At 37.9% G+C, this 20,393-nt stretch overlaps 1 protein-coding gene across 2 annotated transcripts in view; it reads left to right on the forward strand.

Moving 5' to 3' along the window:
- LOC134479342 (uncharacterized) overlaps positions 1-20,393 on the forward strand; it is a 261,904-nt gene that overhangs the window by 83,572 nt on the left and 157,939 nt on the right. The window contains exon 2 of one of the 2 annotated variants that reach the window (XR_010052527.1): positions 13,782-15,023. Coding sequence is in view for 1 of the 2 variants with exons in the window: in XM_063262745.1 (XP_063118815.1) it covers positions 13,782-13,864 (83 nt within the window). In the remaining variant the exon portion in view is untranslated. Of the gene's footprint in view, positions 1-13,781; positions 15,024-20,393 lie in introns of those variants that run through there. The other variant, XM_063262745.1, reaches the window with a different exon arrangement.

Consider the following 20,393-nt stretch of genomic DNA (forward strand, 5'->3'; position numbering starts at 1 on the left):
CATAGAAAAACATTCTAGAAGAAAGAGAAGTGAGGAGAGAAATTGGACCCTGAAACGTGTGTAGGCAGGGCCATTAAGGTCTTAAAAGGTAATGGTTAGGCAAGAAGCTGGTAATACTTGACGGTGGTTTTAGATATAAAACGCTATATAATTTAGGTTCTTGTAATTTTAAAGACAGAATCAAGGTAATGACAGCATGAGCTGGTTTTGGTATGAAGCAATCAAGCCATAGATTTTCTAGTTCAGTTTCTCTCAATACCTAATGTTTTGTTGTTTTCAAAGAGGAAATTGGTCACCTCTTTCTTGCCCCCAATTTACACTGACCTTTCTTTAACACAGAGGGAATTCCTTCTGTTCGAAGAATAGTTCTATTTTATGGATGACTCTCTTCTGTAGAAATACAGGTTTTATATTACTAGAGCTAGAATGATCCTTGAGAGTTTCCTCTGTTGTAAGAGATGAGGACACTAAAGTCTAACCCGATTAAATAACTTAATGAAAATAAGACACCAAGCTAATGATTAAATATTTTTCCCATTTATATTTATTTTTTATATAAATTTTACTTTAAAATATAATTTCATCATTTTCCATCTAACTCCATGCTTCCCCCTCTTTGCTTTCAAATTCATGGATTCATTTTCTTCAATTAGTATTATTTTACACACACATACACATGTGCATATTTAAACACAATCTACTAAGTCTTTTAAATACTATATGTATGGATATGTTTTTAGGGCTAGTTGTTTTGACATCGTATAAACTTTTAAGGGCTCATCCCTGGGGGAGACTAACTCTTCTATTCCAAGCAGTCTCTTATTGCCTGTCCCTCTTCATTTGGGGTGGGTCCACATGAGACTCTGTCTATACCCGTTGGCATGTTAACTGATGGTGTTATTGTTTGCATTCTGTTTAACTAGCTATTTTGCTGAGAATTTATGGGTGTAGTTTCACTGTCATATCTAGAAGACAATCTTTGAGCAGACTTCTTGGTCCTTTAGGTCTTGTAGTCCTTCTAGTTCCTCTTCCAGGATGCCCCCTGTGCTTTTGGCATAGCTGTTATGTTGCGGAAAGAGTCAGTTGGGGCCGAGCATCTCATACAGTCAGTTCTCTGCATTTGATCAGTAATTGCTTTCTATGATTGTCTTGCTCTCTGACCTGTCTTATCACATACTCTATAATAGTCATGCTTCTATAGCAGGAGGTAACTCACTGATCCCTATACGTGTAAGATTAAATTGCTCTTTTGGCTATCTTTCCTTTGGATCACTAGTCATTCATTTAACAACTGATCTTGTCATGCGCTGTAGCCTTTCATCAAATCATAAAATTAGAGGACAACTTAAGAGTGCTGTCCTTAACATCTTTCAGAATATAGTCATACTGTGGGTGACATTTCTGGAGAGTAAATATGGTAATCCTCTTTGCCAATCCCAGTGGCAAACAGAGTGAGTCAAGACAGGCTCTGACTTGTTCTTTCTTGCTGTCATTTTAAACACAATAGGCTGTGTCAAAACTGGTCTTACTGCTTTTCACTTTTTGTTTATTTTATTTCAAGACTTTAGTTTTTTATTCTTAAGCCACAAACGTTTTGTTTTTCTCAAGCCTCACTTCCGTCTAATTTCTGTGGACCCTTTTTTTATTGTGTTTATTTGAGGGTGTCCTCAAATGCTTATGTCTTTTTAAAATTGAAGAGCTTGGTGAACTGCTTGCAAAAATGAGCACTCATATCTCTTTTCTTCCACTGTGATGCTTTGTGATTTGCTATTATCTCTTTTTAGAGCCATAACAACCTCATGGAAGAGGCAGTTTAGGGAATATCATACAAATCATGAAAACAGAGGCTGCTTGGCTTGCAGATATCCATTCAGCTGCTTTCCAGATGAGAACATTTTCTGTCTCTTAAGCGTACTTTCGTTTTTAACAACAATCTCTATATTCTTTCTATTAAATCAGTGTCTGACCCCTGCGACCACTTCTAAGACACTTTGGGAGAAATATGGGTAGTTGATTTCATCCCTGAGTTCAACCTAGTTTCACCCTCCAGCTTCTATGCTTGTTTCTAATGGGCGCTACCTTTGCAGAATCCGTAATATTTCCCATTTCCCCTGTTAACCAGTGTTACCTCATTGGTGTGTCTACCCTCCTGTATATCCCCAGACTCTTAGGATGATAAAGCCAAAATTTCCAGCCTATTTAGAGCTTTCCAAATTGACAGAACATTTCTTCTTTGATTCCCACATTGGAATCATAGCTGTGAAACGTGTCTAACACCTGTTCCTAGGTGATTTCTCAGTTTTAGACTAATTCCAGTCATGTTGAAACAAAACAGACTTGTGAAACATTAGAAGTTAAGAATTGGTGGTGTTTTCTCTTATTCCTTTGTGCCATTCTAGAAGGAGAAATGGCTTGTGGAAGGGATGGGTGTTTTGAGATAGCTCTTTGCAACGGACACATTTGATGGTCAGAGAAATGGGAGGAAAGCTGTATCTGATTTGATCCCCTAAATTACATTCAGTATCTTCTTCAGTAAAAAAGATGAGATGCAACCATCAACCTGTTATTCTTCCTTGTTGTCGAAAGATAAGACATGAAAAGTTGCAGTTCTGTAAACAGTGGGCACTTCAGAAATGGTGTTTTCCTCTCTTATAATAAGTGATCCTTGCCATGAGATGTTTACTGTGGACTTCAAAGATCTCTCATTGTAAGTTTTTTCTTGGGTGCTCCTTGTTTCACACCTTAATTAAGGACTACTCCCCAGATATTTTCAAGCAACCTCAAATTATAAAGGTTGCCTTTGATCCTCATGATAGGTGACTCCCTGTGTTTTAAATACAGTTATAATCCCTTCCTGACCAGTTCAAATAGTGACGGCCTGCTGCCTTCAGAGAGACAAACTTGGTATGAACCAGGGCCCATACGTCTTCAGCTTCTCCATGGATTCATTAACCTCACAAGAACTGGGAGATAGAACTCTGACTTTTTCCTTTTGAAAATCTTCATACAAACCAGGTCATTCTGGGTGTGGAAATTGTAGTATACTGCTTAGTCCCTGAGGAGTAGGCAGAGAACAGAACCCAGGTATTTACACACTATCATAAATCATGAGTGCCAGAGACAAGTAGGCTGGTGAAATCCAAGACCAGACATCCTGATGTTGTAAAGCTAGTGGCAGGTTATTTTGCTGTCTACACTCTCACTTCTCTTGCTTATGAAAGGGAGATTGTATTACTGGGCTCCCTAGCTGTTGTAAGCTCAAATGATGTAATGTACCTGTCACGTGGTACACGTTTAGGAGATGTCAGTTTCCCTCTGAGACCTTTCATATGCACACTGGTGTCTCTTCCTCCTCAGCCTGTCCATATGTCCCAAGCCTGGGAACTCTCCCCTCTCGATTCCCAAAAAATACTTCCTGTAAAGTAATCTCACTTTCAACCTTACTTCATAAGACAAAAATAAACATGTTCCTCGTGTACTTATTCATTCACTTATTTAGTCTATTATCTCCCCCTAAGGCCCTCACATACAAGATGCAAGACAATTATGGCTGTGTTGCAATGTTAACCAATCTCTAGGAGATACATTAAATCAATAGAGATGTTTTATAATTGAGAAGCAATATAAAGTAGTCAGATGCTCACTTGAGACTTGAATTGCCTGCCAAACTATTTTACTGGAATATACTGTTTTTATGTCTTAGTCCATTAGAGATGTGATAACAAAATACCATAATCTTGGTAGATTGGAGACAAGAAATGCTTATTTCTCATAGCTTCAGAGGCTAGAAACCAAAGAACCAGGCTTAACCAGATTATGTAATTGGTTACTTGGTTAATGGTCAGCTAGTTATTATAAAATTGCTTAGACTTGGGAGGAAGTGAGGAGGGGGAGGGGAAAAGAGGGCAGGATCAGGTATAGGACGAGACAGGGATGATATAGAAAGGGTCAGAAAATTGAACAAAGGTGTGTGGCAAAAGGGGGATGGGGAACTGGGGCTAGCCATCAAAAAGTCCCAGATACCAGGAAAGGAAGAGGCTACCAGGACCTAACAGGGAAGAGATTAGCTGAAATGCCCAACAAAGGAGAAACTGTAGAGACCATATCCAGAAGTTAGGCAAGGCCCCCATTTGGGGGATGATGCCGCCTACTCATTTCCAAATTTTTAACCCAGAATTGCTCCTGTCTAAAGGAAATACGGACACAATGTGTGGAGCAGAGACTGAAGGAAAGGCTATGCAGAGACTGCCCCACCTGGGGATCCATCCCACATGCAGACACCAAACCCAGACACTCTTGCTGATGCCAAGAAGTACTTGCTGACAGGAGCCTGACATAGCTGTCTTCTGAGAGACTCTGCTAGAGTCTGACAAGTACAGGGGTGGATGCATGCAGCAGACCATTGGACTGAGCACGGGGACCCCAATGGAGGAGTTAGAGAAAGGACTGAAGGAACTGAAGGGGTTTGCAACTCCATAGGGAGAACAACAATAGCAACCAATCTCAGAGCTCCCAGGAATTAAACCACCAATCAAAGAATATACATGGAGGGACCCATGTCTCCAGCTGCATATGTAGCAGAGAATGGCCTTATCTTGCATCAATGAGAGGAGAGGCCCTCCGTCGTAGGAAGGCTCAATGTTCCAGTGTAGGGGAAGGCCAGGATGATCAGGTAGGAATGGGTGGGTGGATGGGGGAGCACCCTCATAGAAGCAGGAGGAAGGAGTTGGGATAAGGGGTTTGTGGAGGGGTACTGTGAAAGGGGATAACATTTGAAATGTAAATAAATAAAATATCCAATAAATAGTTTCATAGATGGTGGAACATGTACAATCTCTCAGATCTCTTTATAAGGAAATGAATCCATGATCCATCATGACTGAGCCACCACTCAAAGGCCAACCACCACCTCCAAATTCCACTTCATGAACTTGGGGTAGGTATCATAAGATACCATAACATGGGGCTAGAGAGATGGCTCAGCCGTTAAAGGCTAGGCTCACAACCAAATATGTAAGATACCATAACATGTACAGTAACATTATATATTAGTACATTAACATTATATATTAAATACTTCATATATAAGTAATTTTCTTGTGAACAGTAGAAGATATATTTTAATTATATATATATATATATATCTGCATAAATAAAGAATACTTTGTTACTTGCCAATAAGAAACTTTGATATTTATCTTACTCAAGATTTATGGCTTGTTTTACTTAAAATTTGCACAATTAGCACACCTTGAAATTATTTCATATAAAATATTCATAAAGCAACCATTACATGGTAATAACTCTATGACTCACTTTGTCTGAATGTTTCATCTACTTTGTCTTTTTCCAAAAATGCACATAGCTGAAGGTTGAAGATTGCTAACATGTTATGGACAGACTATTATAAATAAAATAGGACCTAAAGTTGATTGTTGATCTAAACAAGTAGCAATCTATTTGAATGAAATTATGGTATCAAGTGGTGAATAAGAAAGCGGTGGCAAGACAGATGGAGAAGGTGATCTTAGAATAGTGTTTGTGGCTAACAGGTAAGTCATACTGATCGATCATAACATGGAGGTTTGACATTTCATTTCTTGTCTATAGAATATAATAGCTGACAAAATAACTTTTCAGTGAGAATAGATTTAATTTAATTCATGTGTTTGGAAGATCCAGTCCATGACAGATTAAGACTGTGTTTTGGACCTCTAGAAATATCATATTCATTGGGCAGAATGCATGTTAGAGCAAAGACACTCACCTCTCTAATAGGAGGCTAGTATGATAGAAGAAGGGGGCAGAGCTCCAGAATTCCCCTCAAAAATGTTCTCAATGACCCAAAGACCTCTCATTATCCCTGATTTCCATGGGTCCACCAACTGTTAGTGTCATCTCATGAACCATAGCTTTGACCTATAGACATTTGGAGAACATTCATACTGCAAAGTAAAGCAGGATTAGTGTACATACTATTTCAGCAAATCTTTATTGAAAAGTCTTCGGTACTTACTTTGATATACTAACATAAGAAGACACTTTTCCTCCTGGAGTTTTGTTGACTGGTTGTGCCTAATCTATCTTTTAGAAGAAAATAGATGCAAGATAATGTGGACATAGATGTTTGAGGTTGGCATGACTTTGTGCTATATGGCATTTAAGTGAAGAGTCCTATTTTAAATAAATCTTCATAACAAAAAGCAGGCTAAATTGAACGCATAAAGTGTCTAGAGGATAAAACATGTTGGTCAAAGATAGGAACAGCTGTTTTTATTGAAGGCCATATTTTTCATGTAAAATTTATTAAATGGCTCAGTGTGCTTCCATTTTTGATAAACTTATTCTTTCTTTGTACCCTAAAGGGAAAAATAGGAACTGACAATGAATTAATGAAGCAAATACACATCATGAATTTGTAATAGCAAATTATAAATAACCACCTGGCCCAGTCTTAGAGTTACTGTTGCCTCAGATTTGAATGATAGAGAAAGGGAAGGAATATGGAGGATTTATGGGAGAAGGTACCTTGGGGTCTGACCATGATTTTTAAGATGGTTCTCAGTCTTCATTCTGTCACAAAGATAAAGCAAACATCGATGTAAGTAGCTTGAAACATAACTGATTTCCTGATCTCAAAAAATGTAATATTTAGCTTGGGTGCAGAGACTAAGCAGGCAGACAAGACTACCTTATCAGAAATCACCAAAGATTAATAAAAATATGTGCTCATAAGCACAGAAATTGGGGTTATTTTCCCCATAGTGAATTTTAGAATCAACTGCAGTGATTTAAACAAATTGTGCACACATAGTTTTCATTTATAATTATTAAAGCAATGGGTTGCCTCACCTACAGCCTCATCTCTTAGCTCCCATGGGCAATAAATGAAAAAAATATGGTGGCCCCCAGAAGAATAGTTTTTGGAAGCATCTACATAAGGTTTCAGTATGATATTTTCAAAATGTTGTATGCATTAGATTTGTACATACATATAAAGGGTTTAAATAGGATTACCCTATAATGGAGCAATGATGCCTGTGCTGGATACTCCAGGCTAACAAAAGAAACTCCAAATGCCATAAATAGGTTACCTCTTTTGAAGTTGTTGTTCATTGAGGTCCCATGGATTCCATGTATTCCAGGCTATTGATAGCGCTCTTGGTTGTCCTCTAGAACTTGTTAATATGACCTTATTACCAAAAGGTTCTATATGCTTGGGTCATAGCTAACAGAGAAATCAAGCTGATATTCACTGGAACGTTTTAGTTCTACTGGCTAGATTTTATAATACTAGAAAGCATTAGGCAAGATACAAAAGGAGACATACATTGCTGATTACATAATCAGCAATCTTATCTAGCTTCAACTGTGAGCTACAACATCTTACTCCAGTATGGTCTCTGGTACAATAGTGGCACAGGTGTCATGGCAGTAGTAGTACCTAATCATTTTATGATGGAATTTAAGACCTATTCTACAAGTTATAGCCCTTAAGTGGCATTAAAATTGGGGCCAATTTTAGATGGAAAAAACACACCACTAATGCCCTTCTAAGTATGTGCAAAGTATCAAACAGTGCCTTAGTATATTTACAGATGAGTACACCTTAGTCCTCATCAAAGAAACTACTTTTGTGCAGTAGATTGTACTTAGCAAAGACCCACAATCAATCAAGACCAGAGAATAAGAAACTGAAATGCTCAGCCATCTACACGGCTCAGTATCATAGCTCTCATTTCAAAGGCTCAATGATTCTTAAGGAAAAGGATCAGAAAAAATGTAAGAGCCACAGACAGATTTAAGAGGCCCCTGGTCTACAGAGGCACGTCCAGGTCAGTGGGTCTGTGTAAAGGTTCCTCTGGTGAACCATTCCTTTGTAGGACGTTAAAATCTGTACTAAAAGCTTATGATTCATGGAATCTGTTTGATGTGGAAATAGAATCATGGTTGGAGCTGATGTTGGCGATTTAAGACCTGCTGACTAAGTGAGTGAACAAAATTTGCTAATATCAATTAGTGCCCTGCATGCTTTTCCTTTACCCTTTATCCTTCATTCCTTATGGGTAGGATCAATCTTTTCAGTATTTGCATTCTGGTTCAATTAGCCAGAAAAGGAACTTTGTAGTGTCAGAATGTCATCCAACTGTATATTTACTTTATTGTAAATAATGGTGAACAGTGGTCAATAAATAGTTTTATATTCCTTTAAAAAAAAAGAGCCACAGACAGTAAATGACTACAAGGGAACAGTATTCTCTAGGGCAGTTGTGTAGATGAACTCACAACAGTTGAGATAACACACACAAGACCTGCGTGAGCTCAAGATGGAAGAAATCCAAGCGAGGAGCTCAGAAGTAGGCATGAAGTCCTACCCACAGCCTAGGAACTTTTGGTAACTGATAGCTACTTGGAGGTGGAGAATCAGTTTTCTATATGGATTCAGGCACTTGTATATTGACCACATTCCTGTAGAATGTCATATATCTAAGAGTATTTAGGCAGTACAAATTATATGGTGGGTTTTAAGAAATAAGGACAAAAAGTTGGGCACATGTAAAGAAGTTTCTAGAACTTCTTGGGAAGAGTCAAGGGGTGCATGTGATCAAAATGCATTGTACAGAATCCTTAAAGAACTAATAAAAGCGAGGGGTAAAGGCATAGATTAAAATATTGTTCTGAAACACACAAAACATATTTTCAAATGGTGGCTATCAATAGTACCAAGCAGGATAACCATCTGGCCATTTCAAAATGGCCTCTTCTTTCTTTCTTTCTTTCTTTCTTTCTTTCTTTCTTTCTTTCTTTCTTTCTTTCTTTCTTTCTTTCTTTCTTTCTTTCTTTCTTTCTTCTCCCTCCCCCCTCCCTCCCTCATTCTCTCTCTTCTTTCTTCCTTCCTTCCTTCCTTTCTTTTTCTTTCTTTCTTTCCTTCCTTCCTTCCTTCCTTCTCCCTCCCTCCCTCCCTCCTTCTCTCTCTTCTTTCCTTCCTTCCTTCCTTCCTTCCTTCCTTCCTTTCTTTCTTTCTTTCTTTCTTTCTTTCTTTCTTTCTTTCTTTCTTTCTTTCTTTCTTTCTTTCTTTCTTTCTTTCTTGATCTTCAGTTTAATGACCCATACAATAAATTGATATGAATGGTGGGCCTAATATTTTCCAAAGCTTAGGTACCACAATGAAAAATCTGAAATTGAATTCTGTCTCTAGGATTTATTTTGACCATGTCTCACATTGTTAGCATCTTCCTGTTTTATCTCCTCTCCTCAAAATTGTTATGCACGCAATGTTTAACAGTTCCATTTTCTTATGGTTTACCTCTTTCCTGTCCTGCTTGCAATTAATTATGCAAAGAGATTAGAGTTAATAAGTGTTGAATGGAGAGACACAATCAAAGTTGTGATTGGGCAGTTCTGTCTCTAAAATGTCTGCAAAATGCAATGTCCTAAGGAAATGTCTGTGGGGAGATACTGGAATATTAACTGCCCTGCCAAAGTCATTATAGCTTGCAGAACACTTTTAGAAATGATTTTCAACATGGAAACGTTTGAACTTTCCAACCATTTTGTAAGTCAGTCAGGCATGAATTGCTTTCCAATTTTCTAGGGTTGTATTTCAGGCCCAGGAATGTTAAATTTTTGCAGGTTTATTGTTATTACAGCAATTGTACCTAAATGCCAATCAGGAACTCTCAATACAATTTTGCCTTCTCTACTTAGTCTTTCTGTTTATATCATGATAGGACATTATAAGAGATATGATGGATATGCCAATGTCCAGTGTTGATTCACATTTATATTATCATATTGACTGTAAACAATACATTGACAAAGAATTTAATTTACCAACCAAATATTATAGCAGTAGAGACTAGAATATAATTTCTTGAATGAAATTATTTGCCCTACTTATTGGAATAGTAAGTGATAGAGTTACTACTCAATTGTCAAAACTTTCTTGGTGCCTGGAGACAATATACACAGTGTCTTTGCTTAGTGCTGAACTTTCTTTCTTTGATGTTCTTCTTTTCTGGGAGAAGAGACAAAAATTTCACAGTACAAGGCCATCACTACTGAGTCTGATGATCTGAGTCCAGCACTTGATAGTTACATGATAGAAGTAGAGAGAAGATTCTGGCAAGGTATTTTCAGGCCTCCATACATGTATGACAGCATGCACAGATGCAAGAACATCCCCCCACACACACATGCACACACAGATTCAATGAAAATGTCATTTGTCACATTGTATGTGAGAACACCCACGTATTCTGCAGGAATCTATGTGACAAATAACTTCACCATGAGATTCTGAACTATGAATGTTGGTAATTATGATGGTTAGCCTTATATCAGCAATTTTAATACTTTTTAGTGGTTCACTGAGAATTCTATATATGCATACAATGAATTTTGATTATATATGTACCACTCTTCTCTCTGACTCTCCACACATCCAACTCTTTGCCTTCCACCCCTTCCTCTGGATTCATGTCCTCTTTAATTTTTAAAAACCTACTGAATATAACTTGGGATGTTGATATTTTCACGGATGTTGGAACATCTATTGCAAAATGGGCACCTACCAAGTGTCACACTCTTTCATAAATTCACTTTCTCTTTCTGCAAAGCCATAAACTGCCCATTGCTCCTCAGCTAGGTGTGAGAGATTGTGAACCCTTCAGTATTTCACACTGGAAGGTTGACTGGCTTGATCTTGTACTTTTTTGATGGTACCAACACCACTTGCTGTGAGTTTCTAAGGGTTGCTCCTTTTGTATCAAGAAGATACCGTTTCGATTTAATTTTAATTGGCCACTTGTCACAGCCTAAAATCAACTGCCGTCTCATTAAAGCAATATACACATCAGGTTAGCCTTTTGGGATATCTATGGGTAATTGTCTTTATTGTGTTAATTGAATAAGAACTATGAGGGGAATCATTCTCTACACCATTAGCTCCTGAGCTGTCTGAATGCAGAAATGGAGCTGGGCATAACACACAGGCAGGAGATCATGTGTGCATTCCTTTCTCTCATCTTTTAACTATGTATGAGCTGAAACTAGCTGTTGACATTCCTACCTTGACATTCCCACAATGACTACAGCCTGGGATTGTAAATGGAAATAAACCCCTTTCTCCTCTGCACTGCTTTCTGCTGATTTGTTTTACCCCAGCTACAGAAATGAAACAGGAAGTTTGTTGGTCTGGATTTTATGAGGGTTTATAAGTCCCAAAGTGATTAAAAAAATAAACATGGAAATGAGCCAATTTCAGATTAGTGCCATTCATAAATATTTTCCTTTTCTCTGATGGTAATTCTATTTATCTGAAGTTTTTATTTCATTGTGCTTCTTTCAAACCTTTCTGAAAACATGTTACTAATCATATTATATTTTCTGCACTAACCTATACATACTATAAATGTTAACAGACATTCACTTTAGAGGAAAAACATCTGTGTGTGTCAATTTATGTAGCTCCAACATAGTGGATGAAATAAGAATGAACTTAGTATAAGTCATAGTTCACATGAGAGCAACGCATTGCTAAAAATGACAGGAAACTTTAGAATTAAGGGTGAATTTAGTTCTGCTACTCAGAGGACTAGTATATTTTTATCTACACTATAAACCCCAAATGTACACTAAAATATTGCTTTCTTTGTCAATGATTTCTATGGTCAGTGGATCATACAGTATTTGAGATAGAGTGGACACTTCCCATCTGAACAGTATACTCATAGCTATAGATCACGGTCCAGGCAAAAATACAGTAAGAACTATTCTAGAATGGTTTGTCAGTTCTATAAAGAAAAACGGGCTGAGCATATCCATGTTCCTAAACGTTATGCATTTAATAAAGGTTTCTTTTTATGAGTTTCTGCTCTCTCTTGGAGAATTATTTATGCTGTTCTTTGTTCTACTTATAGATGTGTTTTGTTGAATCTCCAAATAAAAAAAATACCAAAAAAAGGTGGAAAAAACCCCCACAGCATTTACATGTTATGATTTATTGTCAAAATGGTTCTGGTGGTGAGCAGGGATTCACTCCAGTTTATGAATAATATATTTACACTATTGAGTCTCCCAGTGAATTCATAAGATTGATGTTCAAATGAGAGACTCTAAGTGTGATGAATTGCTACCACATAAAGGTAGTCAATCTTTATCAGCTTCCCTTCAAAGTGAGAGGCAGTGAGTGCAGGACTGCTGGGAAGTTTCCAAGCACTGCTTTCTGCTATCCTTGCCTTCCTTTCCTTTGGGGAAAAGAAATGGTATTGGACAGCAGACCCAAATGCTGTTCTAACTGAAGAGGCCTCAGAAACAGTATATGTGGGGCTTATTATTAGAGAAAAAGAGACAAAAGTCTAAGACCCAGAATTGGAAATTTGGGAGTGAATGAAGGGCTCCGATTTCAGTACCTCAAAAGAGTCTATGCACAGCACTAGACAGTAAATGTTATCACAATTGTAATTTGGTATTAAAGAAACTCAGGTGATGATTTTTTATAGGGAGAAAGATTAATACTTTCTACTTTGTTCATACAATTGATTCAATACCTACGGTGGCACAAACCTTGCTGCAGGTGTTTTGGAACACACCCAAACCAAAATAAGCTAGGTCCTTGCCTTTAGATTTCTTATATGGAAAAAGGGAATGTAATCAGGGAGAGATTTATGACATTAGAGGATAAAAGTGACTCTGGAGGAAAGCAAAACATTCCAAATGGGATAGAACAAGTGGACTATGGTGGACACAGTAAAGGCCCATTTTTCTACTTCATGTGTTTTAAATTCAATTTGATTTTTATTCACATGTGTGTGTACATGAGACACAATGGGGGTACATATGAGTGTCAGAGAACAACTTCAGGTATTCATATTTTCCTTCCAGATTGCTTGAAACAAGTTCTTCCTTGTTCACTGTTGCTTAATCCCAGCTCCTTGGCTATGAACTGTTGATTTTCCTTCTCTGCCTCCATTATTGCAGTAGTAATGCATTAGGATTACAGATGCTTGTATTTCTGTGTCTGGCTATTATATATGTCTTGGAAATTGGAACTCAGGTTTTCAGGTTTGCAGAGTGAGCATTTTACCCAGTGATCCCTTACCCCCATTCTTTCTTTTTTTTATTTCAATTGTGTACAGAAAAGTCTCATTGATAAAAGATACATGCAGGAAGTGTAGGGATGCCAAGCCATAGGCAAGGGCATTTAGGTAATGGAGTGACTGTAAACTCTGTGCATAGAAGTGGGCTGGCTTATCAGAGATGAGTCAAAAGGGAGAAGAATCAGAAAGTGTTAAGGTGTCCTAGTGTGGGTGTTACTAGAAGCAATGAAGAAATGATGGGTTAAAGAAGGCACTTGGGACAGCTCTGTATTGGATATCAAAAGGAATGCACAAAAGCCCTCCTACATGCTGGGCTTTGAGAGTTACAAGTATATCCCTTCCTGTATACCCCCTATAGACTGTTTATTTCCAACTATTTCTGAGCTACATAATAGAGAATACAACTAAAACTGCCCATCAATGACCATGCTCTATGCTTTTAGACTCTGAATCATCACTCATTCCAGATCTTCTCTTCTAAGATTTACCTATCGTTCTTCAAAGTAGTTCAGCCTTTGAATTTAACCTTTGAGTGTCCATACTGTTTGACACAAGATCTATCCATTTAGCTTAAAGTGACTGTGCTGGTCACCCCTCTTCAGATTTCTCCATCAATGATATTCTTATTCATAATTTCCCCTGGTGTAACTTCAGGGAATTCTTTTTCTGTGTTGTCTCCAGGTCAGCATCTCCCAAACAGGAGAGATCCAAAATGAAAGTACAAAAGAAGCCACCCCTAAAAGGAGCACCTATGAAAACACATGGTATGCTTAATGTCTGTGAATTGCCCTTTCATCTGGGTGGTATTGTCTGGGTATGAGTGGAAGAAGTCATTCTGATGGCATCCAAGTGACAATGAATAATCTTCAAATCTACACAAGTTCATTAATGGTTTCTCACATGGTTGTAATTGGAATTCTATATGAAACCAATTTACTCTAATGGAATTATTCTTCCTAACATATCTTTAAATTGATTTAAATTTACATTTGAAAAATAATGAGACTTTAGATTATGCCCTGTAGGGGGACTTACAAATTGTAGATCGGACATACATTGATGCTTATATATCAGAAATGTGTCCAAACACTTAAAAAAGAGATGGTTTTATTTATTTCCTACAGAAGGCTGACCATGTGGTACTACTATGATTTTAATATTACAAACAAGGGTTCTGTCACACATAAAGGAGAATTGATGTGTGAGCATGAGAATTATATTGTCAGAACTAAAAGGGGCCTCATTGGATGAGAAAGCTCAAAGAGAAGAGGGACACAGTTTACAGTTTCAAGGCAAATTAAGGCCAGAGTAGAGACACAATGCTGGTTCTTCGGCTCAAGGTTCTGGAATAATGTTGTAATCACTATAATTGTACTACATGTAAACCCATGTTCTATGTCTCCATGCCCTTTTGTCAAAGCATTAGATGAAAAACACTTTTCTCTGTAACCTGAGAAACCTCAAGAAGTTGTCAGTATTCTTAGTAATGATTGACATGTTACCACTAGTGATCAACTCATGGTGATGCTTTCAGATGAGAACAACATTTTCAAGTTTGAGCAACTCAGAGATTGCCACACCCCACTGTTTCTTGCCCCACAAGAGAAAATATGCTGTGTTCTCCTGGCACCCGAGGCTGGTGGGGTAGAAGAAGGCGCAGGGCAAAACATGAAGGCACAGCATATGATTTTTCAGTGGTTTTATATTTAGAGTTGGCACTGGCTGCTGTCTATTTCATGAATTTCAATTCCCTGCATTCCTCCCAGGACACTGTGCTAAGGCCAACTCACCCACACGTCTAGCCCCGCATGATACATTAGCGACAATTTTATATAACTTCATCACATGTATCCTTTGCCCTGGTGTTTTGCCTTCTATTTTCCTTCTTTTCTTTTCTTTTAAAAATTGCATAGGGACTTTGTTATTCCCAAGAAATCTTCCCAAATTTATCTTAGCTGAAAATAAACTTTTTATTTATTGATTTTTTGAGAATTTTACATATGTACATTATATATATAATATATATATCTAATATCTAATATATATATAATTATATAATTATATATATATAATATATATATAATATATATATCCTTTGTTCCCTCCATACAATACCCTCTATATCCTCCCCCACTTTTCCTTCTCAAATCCCTGAGTCCACTTAGCGCTGCCCGTGTGTGCGTGGGTATAGGACTATCTTTTGGAACATGGGTAGCCTTTCAGGGATTGTGACTCTGAACAGAACTTGGTTGCAGGTGATAGATGCCTGTGTATCACTGTGGGCCCTGCCATCTGTGGGACCTGCAGAGGTAAGTACCATGCAGTGGAGAAACACCTGGTTCTAATGCCAGATCTCATATCATTTACTTATGACAGGCCCTCTCTCTCTCCTGTTAGGTCACTCACCCTCCAGAAGGTGGGAGGTTGTATGAAGGAAGCATCTTATCAATGTTCAATCCCACAGTCAGAGTTCAAGGTTCTGGTGCGTAGCCATATGCTCAGAGAATCAGGGTTTCTGTTGGAGTTTGTTCTAGACTCTGGCCCAGAGATGAAATAACCCAGTGGAAGAAAACTCCACCCCAAAGCTACGGGTTCTGATACTTCTGTGCTCTGTATACCCTACCTTGGACAAAACTCCTGGGTATCCACATTTAAAAATAAGTAAGAATACAAAACTCATGCAGTGTAAAGAAAATTAACCCTGTATTATGCCTATCAAAAAATACTTAGTTACAGACAAACAAAGGGAATTTTCAGTGGTTGTCACCAGCCAGGGTTTATCTGGTTGCACTTGACATAATTGTTAACAAACACTGAACACTTTATGATCTGAAATGAGGAGGTCTTTTGTTACAGAGATTATTGTGATCCACTCAACTCAGTACCAAGGTGACTGCTAAGATCATAAGCAACCTCATGCTAGGGAACCTGTAATTAGCTCATGTTTAGTAAAGTCACATTCATGCTTCAGAGTTAGCACAAGGGCATGTTCAGCTATACTGACAATTCTGCATTTGAAAAACGAAGTCAATGTCCTCATAAACAGATCTATAATCATTGAGATGTTTTCAATAAAACATAATGGGATTTATTATCATTCCACCTAGAAGACTAAGTGGATTTGCAGATGGATAAGGATAAGTGGAGCTCATCTTTTCTGAAATTGCCCATGCAGATCTGACCACTGCAATAGATTTAGAAGTGATTTTGCTGCAAATTAGCTTAAGTGACTCAACATCACCAAGTTCTACTGGAGACATTTTCCACCATGTCCCACTTGTTGGGATTTCAAAGTCGGACTTTGTTTCTGTTCTTGAATTTCAAAAGGGCTTAGTGCAATGTAAAATAGGCCAATAAAGTGTAATGAAGTTGATAAGGCATGTAAAGAAAATGAGCTGTGGGGCCACAAAAATTAAAACTTGATTATGCTTATAGTAAGGTTGAAACTCGAGGCAGCAACGAGGCAGGTGAAAGGGCTGCATGCACCACAGGCGTTGCCCTACACATGTGGATTGAACTCTCTCTGGGTGTTAGAGACTGGAACATGAGTGAAAACTAGCACGTCTTGTCAAGAAGAGACCCCAATCCAGCCAGAGGTACAGTAGTCTCACTTGTGGGGACAATACATCTGAAGGATATAGAACTGGGTAGGGCTCAGTTTTCTATGGTTGCAGGTCTTCAGAGACTTGAGACTAACTCAAAACAACACAATTTGGTAGCAACAGGTTTGGTAGCTCTGAGCAAACATCTAAGTATCACCAGGTCTTCCTTTCTTCCTTTCTTTTTTTTCAATTTTGGCCCATCGCTCCATTGAGTAGTTCTCTTTGTCAAAGTAGGAGGATGACACATTTCAAGGTCATCGCCTTGATTTGAAACTTTCAGGATTGTGTTCCTGCATTTGCAATCTTGCTCTGTACCTTGAAAACATCAGGGTGAGATGTACTCCTTGGTCTAGTCACATGGTTTGCCCTCCAGTAAGTGAACTAGCCAGCACTAGCTAGATGCTCACAGCGGCAGCAGGCAGCCCTCCTAGCACTTTAGCAGATGCCCAGTGAATTGTGTGGAATGCTTGCAGAGAGCAGAGACCTAAAAATGGCTTTCAGCCTCTATGTTTTGTCTGCACTTCAATGCAGCCATATCATAAATCTACTTGTTCATTTCTATATCCAATTTTACCATAGAGACAAATTTACCCTGCTTCTTATAGGATTGCCACGTGAGCTGCTTTCTGGGTGTGGTTTTGTTTTGTTCTCTCTCTCTCTCTACACACACACACACACACACACACACACATTCATGTATATGTCGTCTAATCTTAATTTGGTCTATAGAAATAATTAAAAATATTCATATATATATCTTGCTCAATGTATAATGTAATATATATGGATATGATTTAAGGACAGACAACTATTAGATAACCAATATGGGGTATTTACTCTGGGGAAGATAAATTTTCCAACTCTCAGAGTTTCATAGTTGTGAATAGCTTTTTTTTAAACTTATGTTTAAGGCCTCTTGAGACTTCCTCTGATATGCTAGCATGTCTATTGATTTCACTGTTTTTCAGGGTTTTTAGCAGCCATGTCCATGAGACTTCATTCACGTGTGTGTGTGTGTGTGTGTGTGTGTGTGTGTGTGTGTGTGTGTGATTTGTTAACAATTAAAGACAAAGAGGTGATGGATTTGAAAGAGAATGGAAATACATGAGAGTGGTTGAATGGGGAAAAGAAAATAAGGGCAATGATGCAGATATAAAGTAAAAAATACAATAATAATTATAAAAATACACATGTAGTTCTTGGGGAAAATGAATAATAGTTTTGGAAATGGCTATGTCCTAACCTTCCCAAATGAGATCATCTTACTGTATGGGGCAAAATAGATTTGCAGTTATGATTAAGAATCATATATATATATATACATATGTGTGTGTGTGTGTGTGTGTGTGTGTGTGTGTGTGTGTGTGTGTGTGTGAATGTGCTTGTGGAATTCATACAACAATCTTGGAAAACATTTAGGGGCAGAGTTTTCCATGAGCCTGGAAGCTAGGCTGGCAGTAAGCTCTGGGAGCTGCCTATCTCTGCTTCTTAGCTCTTAAATTATAAGCATATGCTATGACACCCAGATTTTCCTCTTTGGATTTTCAAATCATTACTTTCTGATAATTGTTTACATGTATACAATGAAAGGTGGTTATATTTGCCCATATAGCTATTTTGGGTATGCAACAGCAATGGTAATAATCTGTGTTTTTTGGCAACCTCCAATGCTGCCTTGTCCAATAACTCTCTTACCACTGTTTCTATTTAGCATCGATGTTGGCTAATTGTGTTTGATTTTGATATCAGACTACTGACTTATGGATTTCTATAAAGCCTTTAAAAATGGTCTCTGTTTTGGTTACTCTACTACTCTCCTCATTTTCTCTCTCCTTCCTACCTTAAAATGTTGCTAAGTTAACCTCCACTTAACCTTTAGCCACACTCCATTCTCGTCACAGGCATTCTATCACTCAACTGATATTTTTAAAGTTGGGCTATGAAGTAGTAAGCTTTAATGGCATACAGGTAGGTTATGCTCGAAAGGCTACCGAGCACACCATCTCCCGTGGTGACTAAGGGTCTTAAGAAGTGATATTCTTCTGGATTGTGGAGGAAGGTTATACCTAACCACAAGAACCTGGAGAATGAGATTTGGAAAAGGTGACATGATGATGGTGATGTAATAGTTTGGAGCCTAGGAGCCATTGAGCAAAGGAATGACACCCGTCAATCGCTGCTGGAAAAGGCAAAGAGAGTTACCTTAGCCTCCAGGAGGGGTATGTAGTTCTGAGCAAATTCTTTCAGCCCAATGACACTCACATCTGACCCCCAGGCAGTAAGATAACACCCTGTGCTCTTATGTTTTTTTATAGTAGTGATGGAAAGTTAATTCACTAGGTTTCTTATTTTTCTTAGTACTAGACTGTCAAGTTGTAGAATAAAGACCCCTGAATTAGAAAACAAACATGGGCTCCAAAAAAATACAGCTTGACTAACAAGTAAGGAAGTAAACTTGGACATACACTTAGTATTTTGCAGCTGTGTCTTTGTTGGCGAAACCTAATTCCATTCCCTTCCTCAGGAGGGGTTTGGGAGAGGTACGCACTCCAGTACATTATGAAGGCAGTAGGAATAACACCTGATAAACCACTACTGTTATTTTTAAGGCAGTTTCTTCTTGTTCTATTTTTGTCTCTGATTTTTAGAAAATATTTGTCCAGAGCTGATCTCCCCAGAGAGAAGAAAAACAACCTTGAGCGTGTTGCTTTTGGTCATTTACTCTTCTCAATGGGCATGTGAGAGTAGAATTATTTTTCAAGCCTAGACATGATTTTCCAAATTTACCTCCAGATTTACAGGTCAAAGATGAATTTACATTATTAATTCTATATAACTCACATATAGCTATGATAACAAAAGACTTCAAATGACTCTTAAATGTGTATATGTATATTTGTAATAACTGTCATATATATATATATCATCCAGTGTATCACACACAGCTGTTTCAATGACATCCTTCTGTGTATTCACTCCTGTAATGAGTGTTATTTCCATAAATAATTTTTAATTTAAAGAATTTAACTACACAGAATCCAAAGACAACTTCTAGGGTGTTGTTTTTCTTATTCCTTCTACTATGGTTTCTGAGGCTTGAACTCAACTCAGCAGGCTTGGTGGCAACTGGTTTTGTCTGCTGTGCTCTCACGCAGACCCACACCAGCATTTTTAGATGACACACCAGTGAAATCATGTGGCACTTGCATTTCTGTTCCTCACTTACGTCCCTCAACACAATCATATCCAGTTCCGTGTGTTTTGTTGCATAGGTCAGTTTTTCATTGTCATTTATGGCTGGATGCTATTCCACTGTGTCTACACATCAAATACTCTTCATACACCTTGGAATGAGTTGGGTTGTTTCAATTTCGTGACTTTTTTCAATGCTTCTGAGACAAGCATGGAAATACAGACATTTCACAGACTGACTACAATCCTTTGAATTTATAAGGGAGCAAAGCTCCTGGGTCACTTGGGGTTCCACTTAAGTTTGAGAAAACTCTGCTGTTTGCAGAATGGCTGCATTAATTTACTTTCTCACCAACGTGATCAAATGGTGTCTTTTTCTTTCCATTCTCTGGTTGTCTTTTGTCTTATTGATAATAGGCTTTCTTCCTGGAGTATAAGAAAACCCCTTTGTGGTTTTGATTTGCATTTCCCTGATGACTAGTAGCACTGAGAACACTTT

Source organism: Rattus norvegicus, chromosome 6 (assembly GCF_036323735.1).
Source record: "Rattus norvegicus strain BN/NHsdMcwi chromosome 6, GRCr8, whole genome shotgun sequence".
NCBI classification, from domain to species: Eukaryota; Metazoa; Chordata; class Mammalia; order Rodentia; family Muridae; genus Rattus; species Rattus norvegicus.